Raw genomic sequence first — 19307 nt, 5'->3', positions numbered from 1 at the left:
AAGGGTCTTTAATCTGCTTTGAAACATTCTCTGTCAACTTGTGTATGCAAATCTTCATGAACCCAGACCTTTAGGTGTGCCTATGCAAACAGCTTTTGTGTGAAGTCACCACGACTATATTTTATGGGTTGTACTCAACTATATTTGTAAGTAGGTTTGTAATCATATGTAGAGCTGTACAGAAAACAGTTTTCCCAGCCAGTGAAACTTGTCAAGATTTTGAAAATGGACTCATTCCACATCTGGATGAAACTGAGACCTTTTTGAAGTTACCCAATGGGAAAAAAAAAATAGGAGAGCCTCAAGGCTGGTGATTATGGTACTTGCCTGGAATGATCTGAATCAGGCAGAGCGGGACTTATACGTGAGTTTTTGTAACTTAGGTACTCTAACCCCCAGACTATTGGCTAGTCTGCTTTCCCACTCTTTCAGTCTCATTTGCTGGAGTGCTTCTGGTGTGCATAAATAATTAACTCTGCATTTGAGCAGGAACTTGAACCTCCATCTCTGGTTAGTGGTCTAGCCACTAAGCTATAGTCAGTCACTCTCTCAAGCAATATTTAATTATTTATACAAAATGTAACAGCTTCAGCAGCAAAACTGAGCTAGAGACACACTGATTTGGAGCAAGTACTCTGTTACACAGGCCAGAGGCATGTTGTAACCACAGGACTATAATCTTTCTTAGTCCTGTTCCTCCCTGACATTCCATCCTGGACCTGAGGAACTTTTCTTGACAAAAATTTGTTGAATCTAACCTCTTCCTACAAAACATTTCTGTTTTGACAAATAAACATTTTATGATCGAAATAAATCTTTCAGCCAAAAATTCCTCTAGTCATATGTCAGGGAGAAGAGATGGAGGCTAGTCAGGAACCTAAAATGGCAAGAAAGCTGTCCCTGATCAGAGGGGCAACATGAGGGAAGGTTTTATCTTTGCTTATCTTTCCCTACTTTCCAGCACCCTTCATCTGCTATACTTTGTGAATACTAGAGGGTGTATCTCAGTCTCTCTTGTTGAAGCCATTCCACTTTGTACTAAATAATTAAGTATTAATTAGGCCAGAGAGAGTGAGAATAACTCTATAGACCAGCGATTAGGGTACTCGTGAGGTGGAAAACACCTGTTAAAATTCCTGTCCCTCAGGCAGAGGGGGGAAATGAACTGGAGTCTCCCACATCCCAGCTGAATGTCCAATGTACGGGGCTAAAGCTTAGAAGGGAGGGTGTTAACTCCTCCTCCATCCAGCTCTTTGGTGTGGAGTGAGCCCTATTCAGAGCACAGCTACCAGATCAGGCTTTGCAGGTGAGATGGGCAAGAGACCATCTATCTTTGCCCGGCTTGAGGCGTGAGAGGCCAGGGTGCTGGCCTGTGGCAGAAGATAAAGCATGTAGTGAGTTTTTACTGTAGAAATTTACGCAGTGAGCTTTGGCTCCAACTGAGTGAGGGTTCTGTGGATTGCAGGGGTGCCTTGATCTTGAAATCAGTGGAAGTTAGGAGCCTAAATACCTTTGAGGACCTGGGCCCAGATTCCTACTGGCCTGAGCTTGGATTTGAATCAGTGATCAGATGGACTCCAGTCCCAAAAACCCAGCCAGTCCCTGTCCCCCTCCCCCATGTATATCTTCTTTCAGTCCAAAGATAGAGACTTCACTTTTGATGGACTGAACCAAAAGCATTAAGGATGTTTCTTCCAATGCAACTTGTCTTAAATACTTTTTTTGTGTATTGGTGAAGATTTTTCATTACCAAGAGATCCATGGTGATGGTGGAAAAACTATAACTGAAAATGACAACATAGTTAATGCAAAAGCCTCTCTATCTCTCAGAAGGAGAATAATTAAAGATATACTCAGATATCCTGTGGTTAATCAATTTAGTAAACAGAGTAGCAATGAGGAAGGAGACATACAAATTAAAAAATGAATTTATGATGAAGAAACAATATGTAATCTTCCCTGACTGCGCATTAGATACATTTGACAACTACTAAATCACACATAGACTTGAAATTAATTAATTAAGACATTTTACTACTGACAGCATGCCTGTGGGCATATGGATTAATAATGAATTAATAATACAAATGGAGACTAATTAAAAATTATCCCCTGTAATCAGAACCAGGGTAGAATGAAGAGAAGTAGTGAAAAATAAGAAAAAACAAATCTAAGTTGTCATTATTAAAAATTTCCAGTTGTGTCTCTGAGAAATTCTTAAAGGCTAATTGTAAGAAGAAATCGCTTAAGTTTCTGGATATGTCTGAATCAAACAGCCAGTTCAGAAGGTATTTAACTTCAGCATTTGCATTTATCCATTTCTGCTTTTAATTTGCCCCATTTCCAGTTTGTAATTCACGTTAGTGTCACTATCAACAGGATCCTATTGAAAGCACAATAACTACCATATTAAAAATTGATCTAGACAGAGGTCTAAATATGTGAAGTCGATATACTAGTGTCTATACAGTAGTCCGTTTGATGAATTAAAAAAAAAAAAAAAAATATTAGAGCTGAACATGTCCCATGAGAGAGAGCTAGAAACCAGAGAAGAGAGGAAGAGAGAGGGTGAGGAAGAGAGAGGGAGGATGTGGAGAAGTAGCAGACCCTTTTGGGAAGGTTAGCAAGATGCTCCCAATAACTGACTAATTTCACTTAATTTGTGAATCTTTACACTCTTCTATACCCCACACATTCTGCTGCGGAAATGGAATCCAATTGCTTGTTCCTTTTAACATTAGCAACTTGTTTACACTGTAAAAGGGACTAGAAACTTTCTTTTAAAAATGAAAGCAGAGATTCTCCTTTACATTTCCAGTTTCCCCCTTATCATGAGACCTGCAGCCATCAATGTTACAGGGCCAAGAGGCTACTCCTGGGAGGTGGGAAAAGAAGGATGAATTTAAGGTAAAATTGACCTAGAGGAATCTATTCTTTGTTCTTTTATTTATTGTTTGGTTCCGGATTTTAAAATGAAAATCCAAACTTTTGAATAAAGTAGACATAACCGGAATTATCCTCCATTAATACAGAATATCTCAAACCACGTTATGTGAACTACATCTCCTAAAAAGGAACTGGCAATTCTTTCTGCAAATAATATAGGTTTATATCCCAGTTACCCATAGTTTCAGTAATTTAAAATAAAATATCACTAACTTTTTAATTTTATTATAATGATAGCTCCAGTTGCAAGTAATATTCCAGAAAAATATCAGAGGAGCACTTCATTAAAAGAAATGCTGTGTACAGAGTTTCTGCTGTGGACTGTACACACACCTGAAATGAGATTAGCTTGATCAGAGTAGCTCAGTTTCTTAACAAAATACAACTAAAAGTTGTTACAGTGCCTATAACGCTATTTGGTTTTTTAAAAGTCTTGGCTCAATCCCAAATATAACTGGTACAGCAGAAATAATTAAACCTCAATTACCAACTATTACCACACACACAGTCTGAGATTACCACAGTTTTCACTCCACTGAGGGAATTTATGGTAACTGTGTAGTTAAGTGTTGGCAAAAGATAACTCTTTGATGGCAATTACTACAGTTATATTAGAGAGGAAGGATGGTATAGTGGTTAGGGATACAGCCTACAACTGGGGAGACCTAGATTCTGCCATAGATTTCCTGTGTGACTTTGTGTAAGTGTCTGTGTCTCTGTTCCCTTTTGGTAATGGGGGATAACAACACTACCTACTTCACAAGGGTGTTGTGAAGATGGACAAATTAAAGACTATGAGGTATTCAGGTACTATGTATGGTGGTAGGAGGCATAAAAGTAGTAAAGATATCTAGGTAATAGAATTCACTTATGTACATACTGATCTAGTGATTTCAATTAAATGTAAGTAGAACAACAGAAGTTGAAAGGTGAGATGAGCTATGGCTTAGTGGTAGTTTATTGATTTTGATTTATAACACAAAAATCCTTCTTTACCTTTGTTTAAAGATATCATAATCCAGACAAAATCAGCATCCCTACTTCCTACAAAGCATGAAAATAACCAACTAAACATGAAAATAAAGTTCAAACAATTCTCCCCTCTACCCATATATACCAGCCCTCCTTCTGCCCCTCCATCCCTTCATTGTCTCAGAAAACAGGTGGGCTTTGCAACCTATATAAAAATTAACAGACTTGGGCAATTTTGGATCAGGGAGGGAATAAGTTCAAAAGTTAAGTTCTGCTTATGGAGAACACCCTCCCAGCGGCCCCTGTATACCTGAGAAGCTCCATTATAAATATCAAGACACTTCTCAAGGAGAATCTCTTTTCTCAGGGTTGTTGTGAGCTGGTAGATTGAGGGGGATTGGGTGATCCAGAGTTCAGGGAAATTGGATTTAACTCAAGCTATTGGGCTAATTTCGATTATGACTGAGGGGAATCTGGTCAGTTTAATCATAGGATTTTTCATTAGTTGTGTGTTTTTCTATATAATAAGAAAATCTGACTCTTGCATTGCCCTTTGCATTTGTAGATTTCTGTGCACTTCACAAAGAAAGTCAGCATCATTATCCCCATTTTACAGATGGGGAAACTGAGGCACAAACTGACAACATGACTTACCCAAAGGTACCTAGCAGGTCAGTTATAGGGCTGGGCATAGAATCCAGGTCTACTGAGTCCCAGGTCACTGCTCTATCCACTAGGCAATATTGCCTCCTTTGACATGTATAAGAGATGCTAATGTTCCTGGTAGGTGCTTTTAATCAATTTAAACATAATATTAAAAAAAATAGACTCTGACCAGAAGACAAAAGCTACCCAAGCTCCTGTCCTCTCATATTTGAAAAGCATGTGTGTGTGTGTATATTTCAGTATAAAAATTGGTGGTGGTGGTGGTGTATTATCACAAAAATTGTGCCACATCACTTCTGGATGTGAGCAGATCTGATCTCATACAAGTTCTGAAGCACCTTACAAACATTATTTACATATCACCATATCTCTGTCAGATAACTTATTTCCACTGTACCAATGGGTACTCAGTGGCAAAGAGAGTTTAAGTAAAATGCCCAAAGTCACACACTGTAATCAGGAGAACAAACTATATTTGAGAAGCTGGGTGAGGGGAAGATAGAGGTATTTCTAAAGAATGTATGTAAGATCAGTAGAGGAACATAGTGAGTAAACTGTGGGAGAAGAAACTTTCCATCTCGTTTCCTTCTTAGTTCTTTATGTCTAAACAGATGTTTAACTTCCACTGTCATTTAAATGATAACTGACAGTCTAAAACCTGCAGAGGTATTGATAGTCATATAAATAAAGTAGTTGTCTGTCAATCAGGTGGTGATACAGCTTCATGCCAGAGACTGGGTCCCAGAAAACGACCTGAAGAAAAGGCCAACAGCAATAAGTACAGGAGGGTTATAAGTGTGGACATATGCAAAACCATATCATACCCTGCCATACATGTCCCTGTAAGCCTCTGCAATCATAAGTCTTTGTGCATTGCAACGCTGTGTTAGAATATCAATCACCATGTCCTTTTCACAACCTGGAAAGGAAACAAGACAAAATGCCTAAATTAAACTTTTACTTATATTTATCATTGTTTGTTAAGTGTAAGACACCGTGTTTTGTTCAAATGCATTAACCACATTTCTTGCAGAAAAAAATCAACAGATTAATATCAGATTGGTATTTACAAACATCAATAATATTTATCATGCTTATATACCTTTCATTTGCTGGTGTACTACTGACAAATAGTCAAGAAATCTGTATTATTATCAGGTGCATTACCATACTCTCAAGGGGAATGGACTTGAAAACATCAGTAAAATTGGATAAAGGCTTTCATCAAATGAGAACTAGGCATTTGGGTAGAATTTATAGCTAGGACTGGAAAGTTGAGTTTGCATGTAACAATGCTGACTAAATTGTCATTTTCGAGTTATTGATCTCCAAATGGAATGGCTATTTACAGAGGGACTATTGGTTGTAAAATTGCTGAATAAGGTGCTCAGTTGGACAGGTTAAAATAAGATGTTGAAGGATTATTTATTAATACTGATTTCTGAATGATGCATTAGGACCAAGGGTTACTTTTGTGGAAGAAGGTTATCTATGCTCATTAGCTTGTAACTGGTGATTAGAGCTACCTGCTAAATTTATGCAATCAATGTATGACTGCTAAAATTCAAAAGAAGATAGACAATCATTCACAATTAATTCATTTATTTTGCTTTTACCTCCCAAAAGAGAACTCCTGATGATTTGATATGACTTGGTTTTCTAATGACATTCCCAGGACAAATTCATTCCTGGTGGAGCTCAATTGATTTTAGTGGAGATAAGCCATATTCATCTGTTGTTTCTTATATTAAAAAAAAAGATCTGCAGGAACTGTTGCTGCTGAAAACATGAAAAAAATGTTTTTTCCTGTGTAAAAAGAAACAACACAATACTATGTCCTTGTTTCTTCCTTTTACACAGGGGAAAAATATTGTTTTAAACAGCAATTATTAAACCAAACCTTTACTATTAATAATCTTTGTGGTGTGGGGTCAGACACTGAGTGGGAGCATAAATAGTTTGGAATTACTGAAGGTCATTTGGGAAAGTCTACTTTAAGCACAGCCTATTAAGCACATTTTCATATTGCTGTTACCCTAGTTTTCTCTTCTACTTCCATCTCATTTGTTACATTCACTTTTATCTTAAATTAGATTGTAAACTCTTGAAGGCAGGGACCATGTCTTGTATGTATGTATGTACAGCAATCCTGATTGGGACACAATCCTGATTGGGCCTTCTGGTTGCTACCACAGTACAAATATTAAATAAAAATAAATGAAAAGCAATCTGATCTGCTGCATCCCTAACATATAGTAGGCACAGTATATGTCACAGTTCAGGGTAACTGCACCTATCTTCCCCCTGCATGGACCAGTAAGGACATCCACTCTCAGTTCCCCTGCTGTCATCTCTCTTGGACGGATACGTGCACATCTCCCTTCTGACTGGAGTATTTCTGGGCTGAACTGTTCCCTGCCTCTACTGTACTATCCCCAAGTAAGCCAGGCTGCCTAAATGGCCAGCATCTTCACTCTATTTGCTTTTCAAAGACTAATAACACTGTAATTGCCAGTAGTTAGAAGTTACCTCCATTTTTTTTCTAAGCAAGCTCTTTTATTCTTAAGGTGAAAGCATTACAGAGAAAACATTAAAACTGAGAATTTATATGAATACTAATAAGCCTATCAGAGATCACCCCCCTCTAATTAGTTCTTCAAACTCTCCAGACAGGGTTTTCCTGTGGGGAGTAGCTTTCACTTAGAACTAGCTCCCCCATGAGTTAGTGATTCCCTCCTTTAACTAATTTGGGCCTTTGAAGAGACCATGAATAGGTAATCCACCAGACAATAGGCTTATCTTTAAGGCACAGTTAAAAAAAAAAAAGCCCATAAGGTGAATAATTTGCATTGCGCTCTTCCAAAGTATTTCCTAGGAACCCCACTCACCAAAAGTTCAGCCTTGTCTGGTCTATTGTTTTAAGAGTCCTCTGAAGCACATAACACTTCATAGTATTTATATTAGTCCTGTCTCCCCTTTAAAAAGTTACATGCCATCCCACAATAATACATACATATTTGCATTTTTAATACAATGGCCTAAGATACTTTGACTTAAGGTTTGACCTAGATATTGACATGTCTGTTACACACACATCTGACAAAGATGACAGGACCACATTCTGTGGGTACCATTTGTAACTTGTTGGTCATGCAAAGAGTTTATTAAGCAGTTGTCTGTTCTTCAAGAACAGGTAATTTAAAAAGGTAATTTAAAAGTGCAGTTTAGCTTGTAAAGACCTTTACATAACTTGTATTTTTATTTTAATTATTCTTTCCAGGGTGTTGCTGCTTTTTGATATAAAGATAAGGATAGCTGGCCCATCAATATAAGAGTATTAAAACCTCAGCTTTGTGCAAGTCACTACCACCAGGGGTGGCTCTAGACATTTCGCCGCCCCAAGCACGGCGGCATGCCGCGGGGAGCGCTCTGCCGGTCGCTGGTCCCGCGGCTCCGGTGGACCTCCCTCAGGGGTGCCTGCAGAGGGTCCGCTGGTCCCACGGCTTCGGTGGAGCCGCGGGACCAGCGGACCCTCCGCAGGCACGCCTGCAGGAGGTCCATCGGAGCCACAGGACTAGCGGACCCTCCGTAGGCATGCCGCCAAAGGCAGCCTGCCTGCCGCCCTCCCGGCGACCGGCAGAGCGCCCCCCGTGGCATGCCGCCCCAAGCACGCGCTTGGCATGCTGGGGTCTGGAGCCGCCCCTGACTACCACCCTCCTTGGAATTCTACTCCTGACACGATTTTGTCCTGGGACTGTCATTAAAAAGCCAGGTCATATCAAATTATCAGGAGTTGTCTTTTAGGAGATAAAGGCAAAATAAGTGAATTAATTATGAATTATTTTTTACCTTCTTTTGAATTTTAGTAGTCATACTGATTGCATATTAATAAAAACATTGTTCAAAGTTACTGAGGAGAAACCAAGAAACATGGGGCAAAAGCTACAAAAGCTTCCATTTTTCTCTTTCATAATTCCATTGACTGCCCTGGAATTATTCCTGGTACATCCCGGCCCCATAAATTGGATTTTCCACGTGTGGGGAGTCCTCAGCTGGTGAGGAACCATTAGGCATATGAGTAGTCCTAGTGAAATTAATAGGACACAATGTCTGAAATTAAACACCTAATAGGTGTTTTTCTTAATAGGGCCTTAAGTCGGCTCAGAAGAATTCTGGGACTGGGACCAGTGTAGCACCAGCCTCATGATCAGGGAGTTGCAAATGACTCTTTTCTGCTATGCCTAGCAGATTCTGGGTGCAGCAGAGAATCTGGTCTATACACAGAAGTGTACCACTATTGTATTCATAAGCTTTTCAAATGGGTTTTCTACTCATTTTTCAAGGCTTCTCTTTCATTGCTGTGTCAGACTCATTTCAGTGCTCAGTTTAAAGTTGTGATGCTTGACCAAGCATTGTCAGCATTGAAAACATATCACATTCCATAAATCGATGCAATTAAAATTCTAAGACCAAGTCTACAATGCAAATCAGGAGAAACATTTTTCTCCACAGCAGATAATCTGATTTTTGTTGCAGTGGTTCTGAAATTGGGAACCATTACAATCATAACGTTATTTTCAACTGTGAGTCTCCCAGTGGACTTTGACTTAGGTATGGTCAGTTGACAGGTTCTGTGGGCATCACACTAGAAATGAGTCAGTGAGGGACTGGAAGGAACAGTGGTAGCTTTACAAAGAGCTGATTTAAAAATTACTTGATTTTTTCACCAAAAGATTTTACTTAAAAACAAACAAAAAAAAACCTTAAATTTTTCATTTCTTGAAATTCATGAAAAAAATTCATTGAGCCTGTAGCTCAACAAAAACCATGACTAACTTAAATGAAAACTTAAAATATTTCAGGATATCTTTAGTTGAAAATGGAATCTGATGAAAAATGTATTTGAAAACTCAATATCTGTCTATGCTATTTGCAGACTATTTCCAGGAGATTTTACCATTCAATTAGAAACACAAATGCATAAAGGTAGCTAGATGTCAGGTAAGTTTTTATTTCCATCTATTTTTAACACTTTCACTGAATCTGTGAGGGATGAAATATGAGTATCCGCTACAATGTACCTTACTTTTGTTACATATGTTCGGATTGCTGATCATCTTCGGTGCACTTACATGAATTAGTGGTTGTTTCTTCAATAACATTTCAGAGCATTAAAAATGGGCAAATGAGATTAGTTTGCCAGATGTAGTTTCTCATTAGTAACATTAAATCCATATTAGTAACATTATCATTCAGTATTCTCTTTAATCAATTACCAGCTTTATAACCCTTCTATAAATACTACTTTATGCAACTGATATGATGATTCTCTATACCAGCAAGTCCATTAATGAAATGCTTTTAATTGTCATATTGCATCTGACTTGGAAAAATGGTTGATTAATAACTAGCTTCTCAAATGTCAAAAACCAAAGTGTTTAAGTGAAAGTTGCAGATAACCCACAGAAGTTTTTGAATGGAAACTTTAGTGATGGGTAGCATGGTGCTGGAGGATAGTCTTTAAGGTTCTTTAGCATTATACTGAATGAATTCTTGATTTTTTGGGACTACGCAGATTTTATTGTATGAGTTTTAACTCAGGTTCTGTTTAGACAAATTTGATACTAGCTGCAAGAACTATGGCCTGTATTATGTTACCAAGTGCTGATCATGGTAATAAAACATTCTACAGTATAACCACAAATTCTGAATAGAATGTCCTCAGTCTATAATACAGTAGATTTACAATGGATAATACATTAGATTAAGTCTTGTTTAATCAGCTGAGCACCATTTCCTCACCACATGGCAGGCTGTTGGCTCTCATGAATGAGATGGATGCCATTTTATTTCTCATCTGGGGTCTGATCCTGTGCACACTGAAGTCAATAGCAAAGCTCCCATTCCTTTCAATGATGTAGCCTCCGACTCAAGAAGTGTGCAGTTTCAAATCCAGTATGTTGTTTTTACTTTTCAGAGAACAGTTACTTCAGGAGGTTTGTTTATAATGGAAAGTGATTTGTCCATCCTTGAAGGTAGTGCTCAACACAGCAATTGTTTATCTCCATAAGATTTAATCACACTAGTAAACAATGATAGAATACCAATTTAAATGTATTATAAATATTTTTGGAGGTTTTTCTACACTTTCAAATATATTGATTTCAATTACAAAAGAATACAAAGTGCACAGTGCTCACTTTATAGTTTTATTTTCATTAAAAATATTTGCACTGTAAAAAAGATAAAGAAATGACATTTTTCAGTTCACCTCAGACAAGTACTGTAATGCAATCTCTATTGTGAAAATGTAACTTACAAATGTAGATTTCTTTTTTACATAATGGCACTCAAAAACAAACCAATGTAAAACTTTAGAGCCTACAAGTCCACTCAGTCCTACTTCTTGTTCAGCCAATTGCTAAGACAAGCAAGTTTGTTTACATTTATGGGAGATAATGCTGCCCACTTCTTATTTACAATGTCACCTGAAAGTGAGAACAGGCATTCGCATGGCACTGTTGTATGGGCATTGCAAGGTATTTAAGTGCCAGATATGCTAAACATTTATATACCCCTCATGCTTCAGCCACCATTACAGAAGGCATGCTTACATGCTGATGATGCTCATTAAAAAAAATAATACATTAATTAAATTTGTGACTGAACTCCTTGGGGGAGAATTGTATGTTTCCTGCTCTGTGATTTTACCTGCATTCTGCATATATATTGATTTACGGCAGTCTTGGATGATGACCTAGCACATGTTGTTCGATTTAAGAACATTTTCACTACAGACCTGACAAAACGCAAAGGTACCAATGTGAGATTTCTAAAGATAGCTACAGCACTTGACCCCACGTTTAAGAATCTGAAGTGCATTCCAAAATTTGAGAGGGACAAGGTGTGGAAGATATAGTCAGAAGTCTTAAAAGAGCAACACTCTGATGCAGAAACTACAGAACCCAAGCCACCAAAAAAGAAAATCAACCTTCTGTTGGTGGCATCTGACTCAGATGATGAAAATGAACGTGTGTCAGTCTGCACTGCTTAGGATCATTATTGAGCAGAACCCATCATCAGCATAGAAGTATGTCCTCTGAAATGGTGGTTGAAGCATCAAGGTGGCATACTAATGTTTAGAATATCTAGCATGTAAATACCTTGCAATGCCCGCTACAACAGTGCCAAGCGAACACCTGTTCTCACTTTCAGGTGATGTTGTAATTAAGAAGTGGGCAGCATTATCTCCCATAAATGTAAACAAACTTCTTTGTCTTAGCGATTGGCTGAACAAGAAGTAGGACGGAGTGGACTTTTAGGCTCTACAGTTTTACATTGTTTTATTTTTGCATGCCGTTATGTAAAAAATAAAATTCTATATTTATAAATTGCACTTTCACAATAAAGAAATTGCATTACAGTAATTTTATGAGATGAACTGAAAAATAAAATTTCTTTCTCTTTACAGTACAAATATTTGTAATAAAAAATATAAAGTAAGCACTGTACACTTTGTATTCTGTGTTGTAGTTGAAATCAATATATTTGAAAACATAGAAAACATCCAAAATATTTAAATAAATGATATATTATTCAACAGTACAATTAAAACTGCAATTAATCCTGATTTTTTTTAACCTCACAATTAATTGTGATTAGTTTTTTAATTGTTTGGCAGCCCTAGTTTTAATACTCATAAAAAGCCTAGCAGGGTGAATTTGAAAGCTTTCCATGCAGACAGCTATCCTGATGAGGAAAATGTCTCATTCAAAGATTAAATATACTGACCCCCAGTAATATCAACAATACCCAAAGAGGAAAACAAAAACCTGAAGAGAAAAAATGCTTTGGTGAACTGCAATTTTGTCTGGTTTTTGCTTTCAGTCCATAGATTAGCTATTCCTCAAGAGGAATCAATAATGTAATCTTGTCTCATTTTTTTTTCCAGACATGATTGGTATTTTAAAAGCCAGTATCCTTTGAGAATAGCTAATTTCAGATGTCATAATTAAGAGACTTTTCTTTTGTCTCAAGAGTGCAGGTGAAATAAAATATAACCTTTAGGAAAAGGAAGCTTAGTACAAAAACCCCAAAAGCTTTGACTAAGTTGTTGTAGGCTTGTGTCTACCCTGAACATACTCTAATTCCTTCCACTGCAATTGCAGAGTTTCTTTTAATGTCAGTGATTTATGATTTTTAGTTAAAAATCAATTAAATAAATCATTGATTATCTCTTTCCATGCTTGATGCCTGTTTCTATGATTGTTCTTTTTCTAAAGGTGTTTCCAAGGATGGGCTGAAAGAAGAGATGGCTTGGAATTGTCAGTCAGGATACACACCTATTCCCTGTAGGGCTCCCCCCAGCATCTGGGCATCCATAACTGGGTTGAAATTTGGAGCTGGGAAGACTGTTCCTTGTATCTGCTAAGGGGGAAAAGAGAGAGTGTTATTTGTAACTGATCATTAATTATATACAAGATGTCATCAGCAGAATTATGAATGAACCACCAGATTTTGGAACCCTTGTTCATATGAATAGTCCTTCCTTTAATGAGTAAAGCACTGAAGCCTTCTGGAACCTATGTCTGTAATGAGTAAAGGTTGCAAGATCAGGCATCAAACCTGTTTTTTTTCGAACCCATTGACACTCAAAACACATACTTTAGTTTCTATGAGGCTACAAAGCAATATTTCACAAGTGACCAGTAAATAATATTATGTTAATCCTTGCATTCCAACCTCATTAAAGGGGCACAGTCAACTTGATGATCACATTTCCATTGAAAATTGGGTACCTATTGTCGCAAATAGCTCCTACAGTTACTATAACACCTGAGATTAGAGAAAGATATTTGTTTACTTTAAGTACACAAGAGGCAGGTGTATAAAGAGAAAAAGGGGACAAAGGATATTCAGATATGTTTGATGTTAGTCTCAGGCCCACCTGAAAAACATGAGGGGAAACACTTTTAGCAATTAAAAAGAAAAAGTTAGAATATTATTTGAAGGATGCTGAATCAGAAAGCAATGCTTTAAGTTAGCCACTTTCAAAAAAGTTCAAGTTGAGGAAAAATTAAACAAAACAGCACCATTCAAATATAGTTGTGAGGATTATAAAAAAAATAGGATGTCCTAAGCAGAATTCAAATAAAGATATTCCTTTGTTTAGTACAGAGTTCCAGGGCTTTAAAACTGCCTTTGGCAGTAGGAGAAAGTAAAAACACGACTTGCATTCAGTTACAATGCTCTCTGTCCAGCTTTAAAATGGTAGAACATTTGGAGCAAATTTGACATACATGGTTCACTGTTTTAGAAATAGTTGGCAACTAAACAGCATCTTACATTCAAACTTAGCACAAGAAAACCATTTTAGTTTAAATTTCTTAAGATCAAGCAGATGTCTTATTGCTTAAATAAGCCACCAAAAGTATGGACACACTGGAAAAAATAATTTCAGAAGTGGAAATTGTAATTAATTCCAGTCTGTTAGATTCAACAGGTCTTTTAAATTTAGCACTCACAATAGATCAGTAACCTATGGCATGCACATGGAATTTGTTTTTAAGATTGGTGGAGAAGATGTTTTCATTAGACTGATGTGGCTTATGGATATCTCAAGATGAATGTGAAAGATCAATGGAAACAATCTAAATCTAATTTGTCTAGGTATTTCCATAGTGTCCAGTACAGAGAAAAATTTGCAGAGATTCTTTGATGTATTGTTATATAGACATAATTTATATTATAGGCAGATGTGATAGAAAATAAATTACAAAATCTAGTGAAACTGCTACTCCTACTTTACGCTGAAGTTATTTTTCTCTGCCTAATTCTCCAGCCTCTAAGGGAAAAGAGGTTATCCTGCAGAGATTCAGTTACAGTGAATATACTGGACCTGGCATATAAAATGGTTGTTTCTATTTACCCTTGAAGAAAGGTTGTGATTCAGAGGTGAAAGTCTGTCACAGATGATGGTATTGATGTTCTTTCACTACACACACCCATCTCTGAATCTCAACTCTTCTAGGGTAAATAGAAACAACCATTTTATATGCCATACAGAGGTCATATGACTAATATCAATGAAGTATCACAGACCAGGGAGGGATAGCTCAGTAGTTTGAGCATTAGCCTGCTAAACCTAGGGTTATGAGCTCAATCCTTGAGAGGGCCATTTAGGGAATCTGGGGCAAAATCAGTAGTTAGTCCTGCTAGTGAAGGCAGGGGCCTGGGCTCAATGACCCTCCAGGGTCCCTTCTAGTTCTAGGAGGTAGGTATATCTCCATTATTTAAAAAAAAAATCATCTCAGACGTGAAGTCAATAGTGGAGGGATTAGAAGAATAGCAACAAACATGGAAGGGTTAGAGGGCATGATTTATGAGGAAAGATTAAAATAACTAAGGTAGTGGTGCTCTCACTGGATTTTCATGACTAATTTATGTACCTGTATGGAACAGCATGGACCTTCATAGTGCTCCATATGGGCACAATAGTTCATGTGAATCCAGCTGCCGGACTGGGGCTTAAACATATTCACTGTTTAGCCAAGCTATACAAAGTGAAACAATTGTCAGCAAAAATGTGAAAGGTGTGATTAAATAGGGAGGAATTGTTTGGCATGATGCAAAATATGATAGCTAGTAGTAATGGAATTAAATTAAGAAAAAGGAAAGATTCCCAACAAACACCTTTTTAGGCCAATCAATAGTCTCCCAAATGATGGAAACCCATTAGTAGATATTTAAAAGTAGACTGAACACAGTGAGGAATTAGATTGTAGGGAACAATTTCTTAGTGGACAGAAGGCTGGTCTAGATGTCCAGAAGGTCTTATCCATCTCTACTTGCTATGTCTGCCCCAGAGCTCCAAGTGAGCCAACAAAAGCTGTGGCAGACATGAGGACATGGGTCATAGTGATTAGAGAGGGATAAGACCTACTGGACACCTAGACCAGGGGTCAGCAACCTTTCAGACGTGGTGTGCCGAGTCTTCATTTATTCACTCTAATTTAAGGTTTCGTGTGCCAGTAATACATTTTAACATTTTTAGAAGGTCTCTTTCTATAAGTCTATAATATATAACTAAACTATTGTTGTACGTAAAGTAAATAAGGTTTTTAAAATGTTTAAGAAGCTTCATTTAAAATTAAATTAAAATGCAGAGCCCTCCCGGACCGGTGGCCAGGACCTGGGCAGTGTGAGTGCCACTGAAAATCAGCTTGCATGCCGCCTTCGGCACGTGTGCCATAGGTTGCCTATCACTGACCTAGACCATCCTTCTCTTCATTAAGAAATTGTACCTTTCAATCTATTTTCTCACTGTGTCCAGTCTACTTTTAAATGTTTCTACTAATGGGTTTCCACCATTCGGGAGACTATTAATTTTTTACAAAGAACTTTTTTCAAAAGATATAACCTGTCAGTCAGAACTGAGATATAGTGAGCATCAATAATTTGTGCTCACAAGTACATGTTCTTGAAACTCCCAAAGCAAAATGGGTTTAAGTCCCTTCTGTAGAAAAGAAACAATTACTAGCATATGGCTTAGGGGTGATCATGAGCACAGAGATGGGGACTGCATAAAGCATATGTACTCTTGTCCAGAAAAACACCAGACAATATAAATTATGGATCTTTGACAACAGGCCTAATCCTTGCATATGCTAAATTTCCTCAATTGGCCTCTTAAGAGGTACTGCTCAGCTCAGTATACCAGGCCCAATGTTAGTAAGGAAAATCCAAGTCAATAAACAGCCAAACTACATTACCATCAAATCAAAGGAACAATGATTTTAAATGGAAAGAATTACATATGTAACTTCAAGGCAACTCCTTCTAGAAAACATAGTACAAGAAAAACATTTTTAATAAAAATCCTAGAATAAAATTTGAGCAAACAGCTCGTTCCAAAATATTAAATTACCTCACCCAGTACTTAGCTTTGATCTTGGCTTCTATCTCATACAAATGTTTGTGTCAGAGTCCACTTCCTAATTAGCTGGTCATTGTAGCTCTCATTTAACTTTGACTGATTTCTCAGCAGACCCAGAATTCCACCAAGATACAATAAGTCACTGACCTGCCCTGAAATACTAACAACTCAGTGGCTGGCTTTTAATTCAGAGCTAGTATTATGAAAAGAAATACAAAGAAAAAAAAGAACTGCGCTTCTTTAAGAAAATGCCCGTCTTATTTGTAAGACGTGGATCCCCAGTCCTTATAATCTGAAGCTTTGAATGTCAATTTTCTGCCAGGACCACTTTATTTTCTGAAAGCCACCCTGAAGCACTTTTTGTAAGTTAGATCATTGGGGCTTTGAAAGTCTTTGGGGCTCCCGCATGTACAAAACTTCATTGCATCTGTTTTTTCCCCAAATCTTCATAAAATGCAGATATAGGTCTGAGCCAAATGCTGTATCTGAACTTTGGACAAGTTCAGGCCTGACTCCAATGTGGTGACTATATAATGATTCCTCATTGTCTTCTGTATGTTACAATTACAAACCTTTTATACAGGACCAAGGGATTTCAGAGCTTTATAATATTCACTGAAAGTTAGTCAAAGGAGAGGGAGGACAACCACATTGTGGTGGCCAATGGTAATTTCAAAGAACCTGACCCTCAACTGGTGTAAGTGAATAACTTTGAAGTAAATCCTGTCTTGGAAATCAATGGAGCTATGCTGATTCATACTAGCTGAGGATCTGATCCTCTGTATTCTGTGGCATCTTCATACTGCACCATCTTGTGGAGACATGATGGTGCATGGCGAGAAACTTGGGTGGGGGGGGAGAAAGTATTTGGAAATGAATTCAGATCTCCATGAGTCACTATATGTTAGTGCTAGGTAATGCCTGGCCCTTGTGCAGGTGCATTTGGTGGGGAAAGAAGAAAGATTGCGGAAGGAGCTTTCACTTCTGCTTGTGGCACAATTGCGGCTCTTGTTCTTGGGGAAAGTACAGAGACTGCTCCCAACTAATGCCAGGGGAGCAAGCCACCCAGAAGAGAAGTAGAGGACACACCCTTACCCTTTGTGTACTTTACCTTCCTTACACACTGATGCAGAGGCCAGCCACAATCTGTTGCAGTCATTTGAGAGACAGATTGGGGGTATGGCTGAGTTAAGTTAAAACCATTGTGTTATAAGAATGCAATTGTGTGATTGTAACCCTCAGTTTGCATTGTAATCATCTTTGGAAAACCAGACTAATCTTGACAAGGGCAATCTATTCTAGACATTGTGTGCTCACATTAGGCAGTGGGACACCTTGGAGAGGACTATCAATGAGAGAGCCATCAATGTTGAATAATTATTCCCTACTAGACCAAGGGGTTTTCTACTAACAGGGCCTTTGACTGGACTCTCTACACAGAAACCTTTCTGGGAGAATAGGGATGGAGTTTCCTAGTCTAAGTGTCAGGGACTAGGATATTGGTGGTTTTGTAGGGATAGGATTTTATATTTGGATTAAAAGCCATAGTTTATCATGCCAGCCACCTCTTTTTAAATAACAGAAGGGAATTGGTAGAAACACATCTGACAGACAGCCAGTGTCTTTACTGGCAGACAGCCAGTCCTGGTACCTAACAATTGACTATAAAAGGATTAACAAAGGTACAATACCTATGGCTCCTATTGTGGCAAACATAACACAGGTTATACAAAAGGTCCATGCCACATCAAACCATTTTTCAGTAATCAACTTAGTCAACTCTTTCTTTGCTATTCCCCTACACTCTGATTCACAGGTTTGTCTTGCCACAACTCCAAAAGCATCAGATTGTGACCAACAAAGCCTGGCTCCCCTCTGCAACCAATGTGGCTGGCCACTAAATTAATCCAAACTGGTAACTATAAACATCAACTGGCAAAACTGTGTGCATGGTGTGTATGCTAATTACTGTATTCTCAATAAATGCAGCATGTTGCCTTCTCCCTTATAAAAATGTCAGGTACTTTGTATAAGCATAACAGTTTTACCTAGTGATCAGAGCTGGGAACAGGAACTAGAAGTCAGAATCAAAGTCAAGAACCAGGCAAGGAAGGAGGGCTGAGGTAGATAGGAACAGGACAAACACAAGGTAGGAGTAGGTATAGAATAAGGCTAGAAACAAGGAAGGCATAGAAGAGAATGAAGTTGTAGGCTCAAATATTGAATAGTTAGTAATCTGTTGCCCTTGCTGAGCTTAAATGCAGATATGTTGATGCCTTGCAGCCAAGTGGGAGGGTTGCCCAATCAGGTAAATCTGCTGCAGCCCAGCTGGGCTCATTAACCAGCCTGAGGGATGTGCTAGTTAGCCCCAAGCTCAGCTGAAGAAGCGTATGTCCGTCTGTTAGTCTATAAGGTGCCACAGGATTCTTTGCTGCTTTTACAGATCCAGACTAACATGGCTACCCCTCTGATACTTATGTCCATAGTTTCTGACACTAAGCACATGATTGGGAAAGCTGCCCCCTGACTAAATATGAGAGTCATTATTTAAGGAGGCTGCTTCTCTAAATAAGAAGCTATTCTGTTGCTATTTATAAGCAAACCTTTCTAGGAAGAATGAAAGCAGGGGAGACTCTATCTAGCTTAAGAATACTAGCCAGAACTCAGGATTTATAGGCAGCATGAGATCTGACTGAGGAAGTCTTGTTCAGGGCTCTTTGTTATTTTTCCATAGATCTGTAACTCTTGTTTGCTTTTCTTTAAAGAGGAAATAATTGTGGCTTAAATT

The 19307-nt window shown here is 38.0% G+C and overlaps 1 protein-coding gene across 1 annotated transcript in view; it reads right to left on the bottom strand.

The window, feature by feature from the left end:
- The window catches only part of ANXA10 (annexin A10), a 35307-nt gene extending 17977 nt beyond the window's left edge, over window positions 1-17330 (bottom strand). The window contains exons 1-3 of the mRNA XM_045019651.1: window positions 17280-17330; window positions 12927-13011; window positions 5409-5503 (exon numbers count right to left, since the gene is read on the bottom strand). Coding sequence (XP_044875586.1) covers window positions 5409-5503; window positions 12927-13011; window positions 17280-17330 — 231 coding nt within the window. The remainder of the gene's footprint in view (window positions 1-5408; window positions 5504-12926; window positions 13012-17279) is intronic.
- Window positions 17331-19307: the final 1977 nt, after the last annotated feature.

The sequence above is a fragment of the Mauremys mutica genome, chromosome 5 (genome assembly GCF_020497125.1).
Source record: "Mauremys mutica isolate MM-2020 ecotype Southern chromosome 5, ASM2049712v1, whole genome shotgun sequence".
NCBI lineage: Eukaryota > Metazoa > Chordata > Testudines > Geoemydidae > Mauremys > Mauremys mutica.
This window is presented reverse-complemented; position numbering and strand designations above follow the sequence as displayed.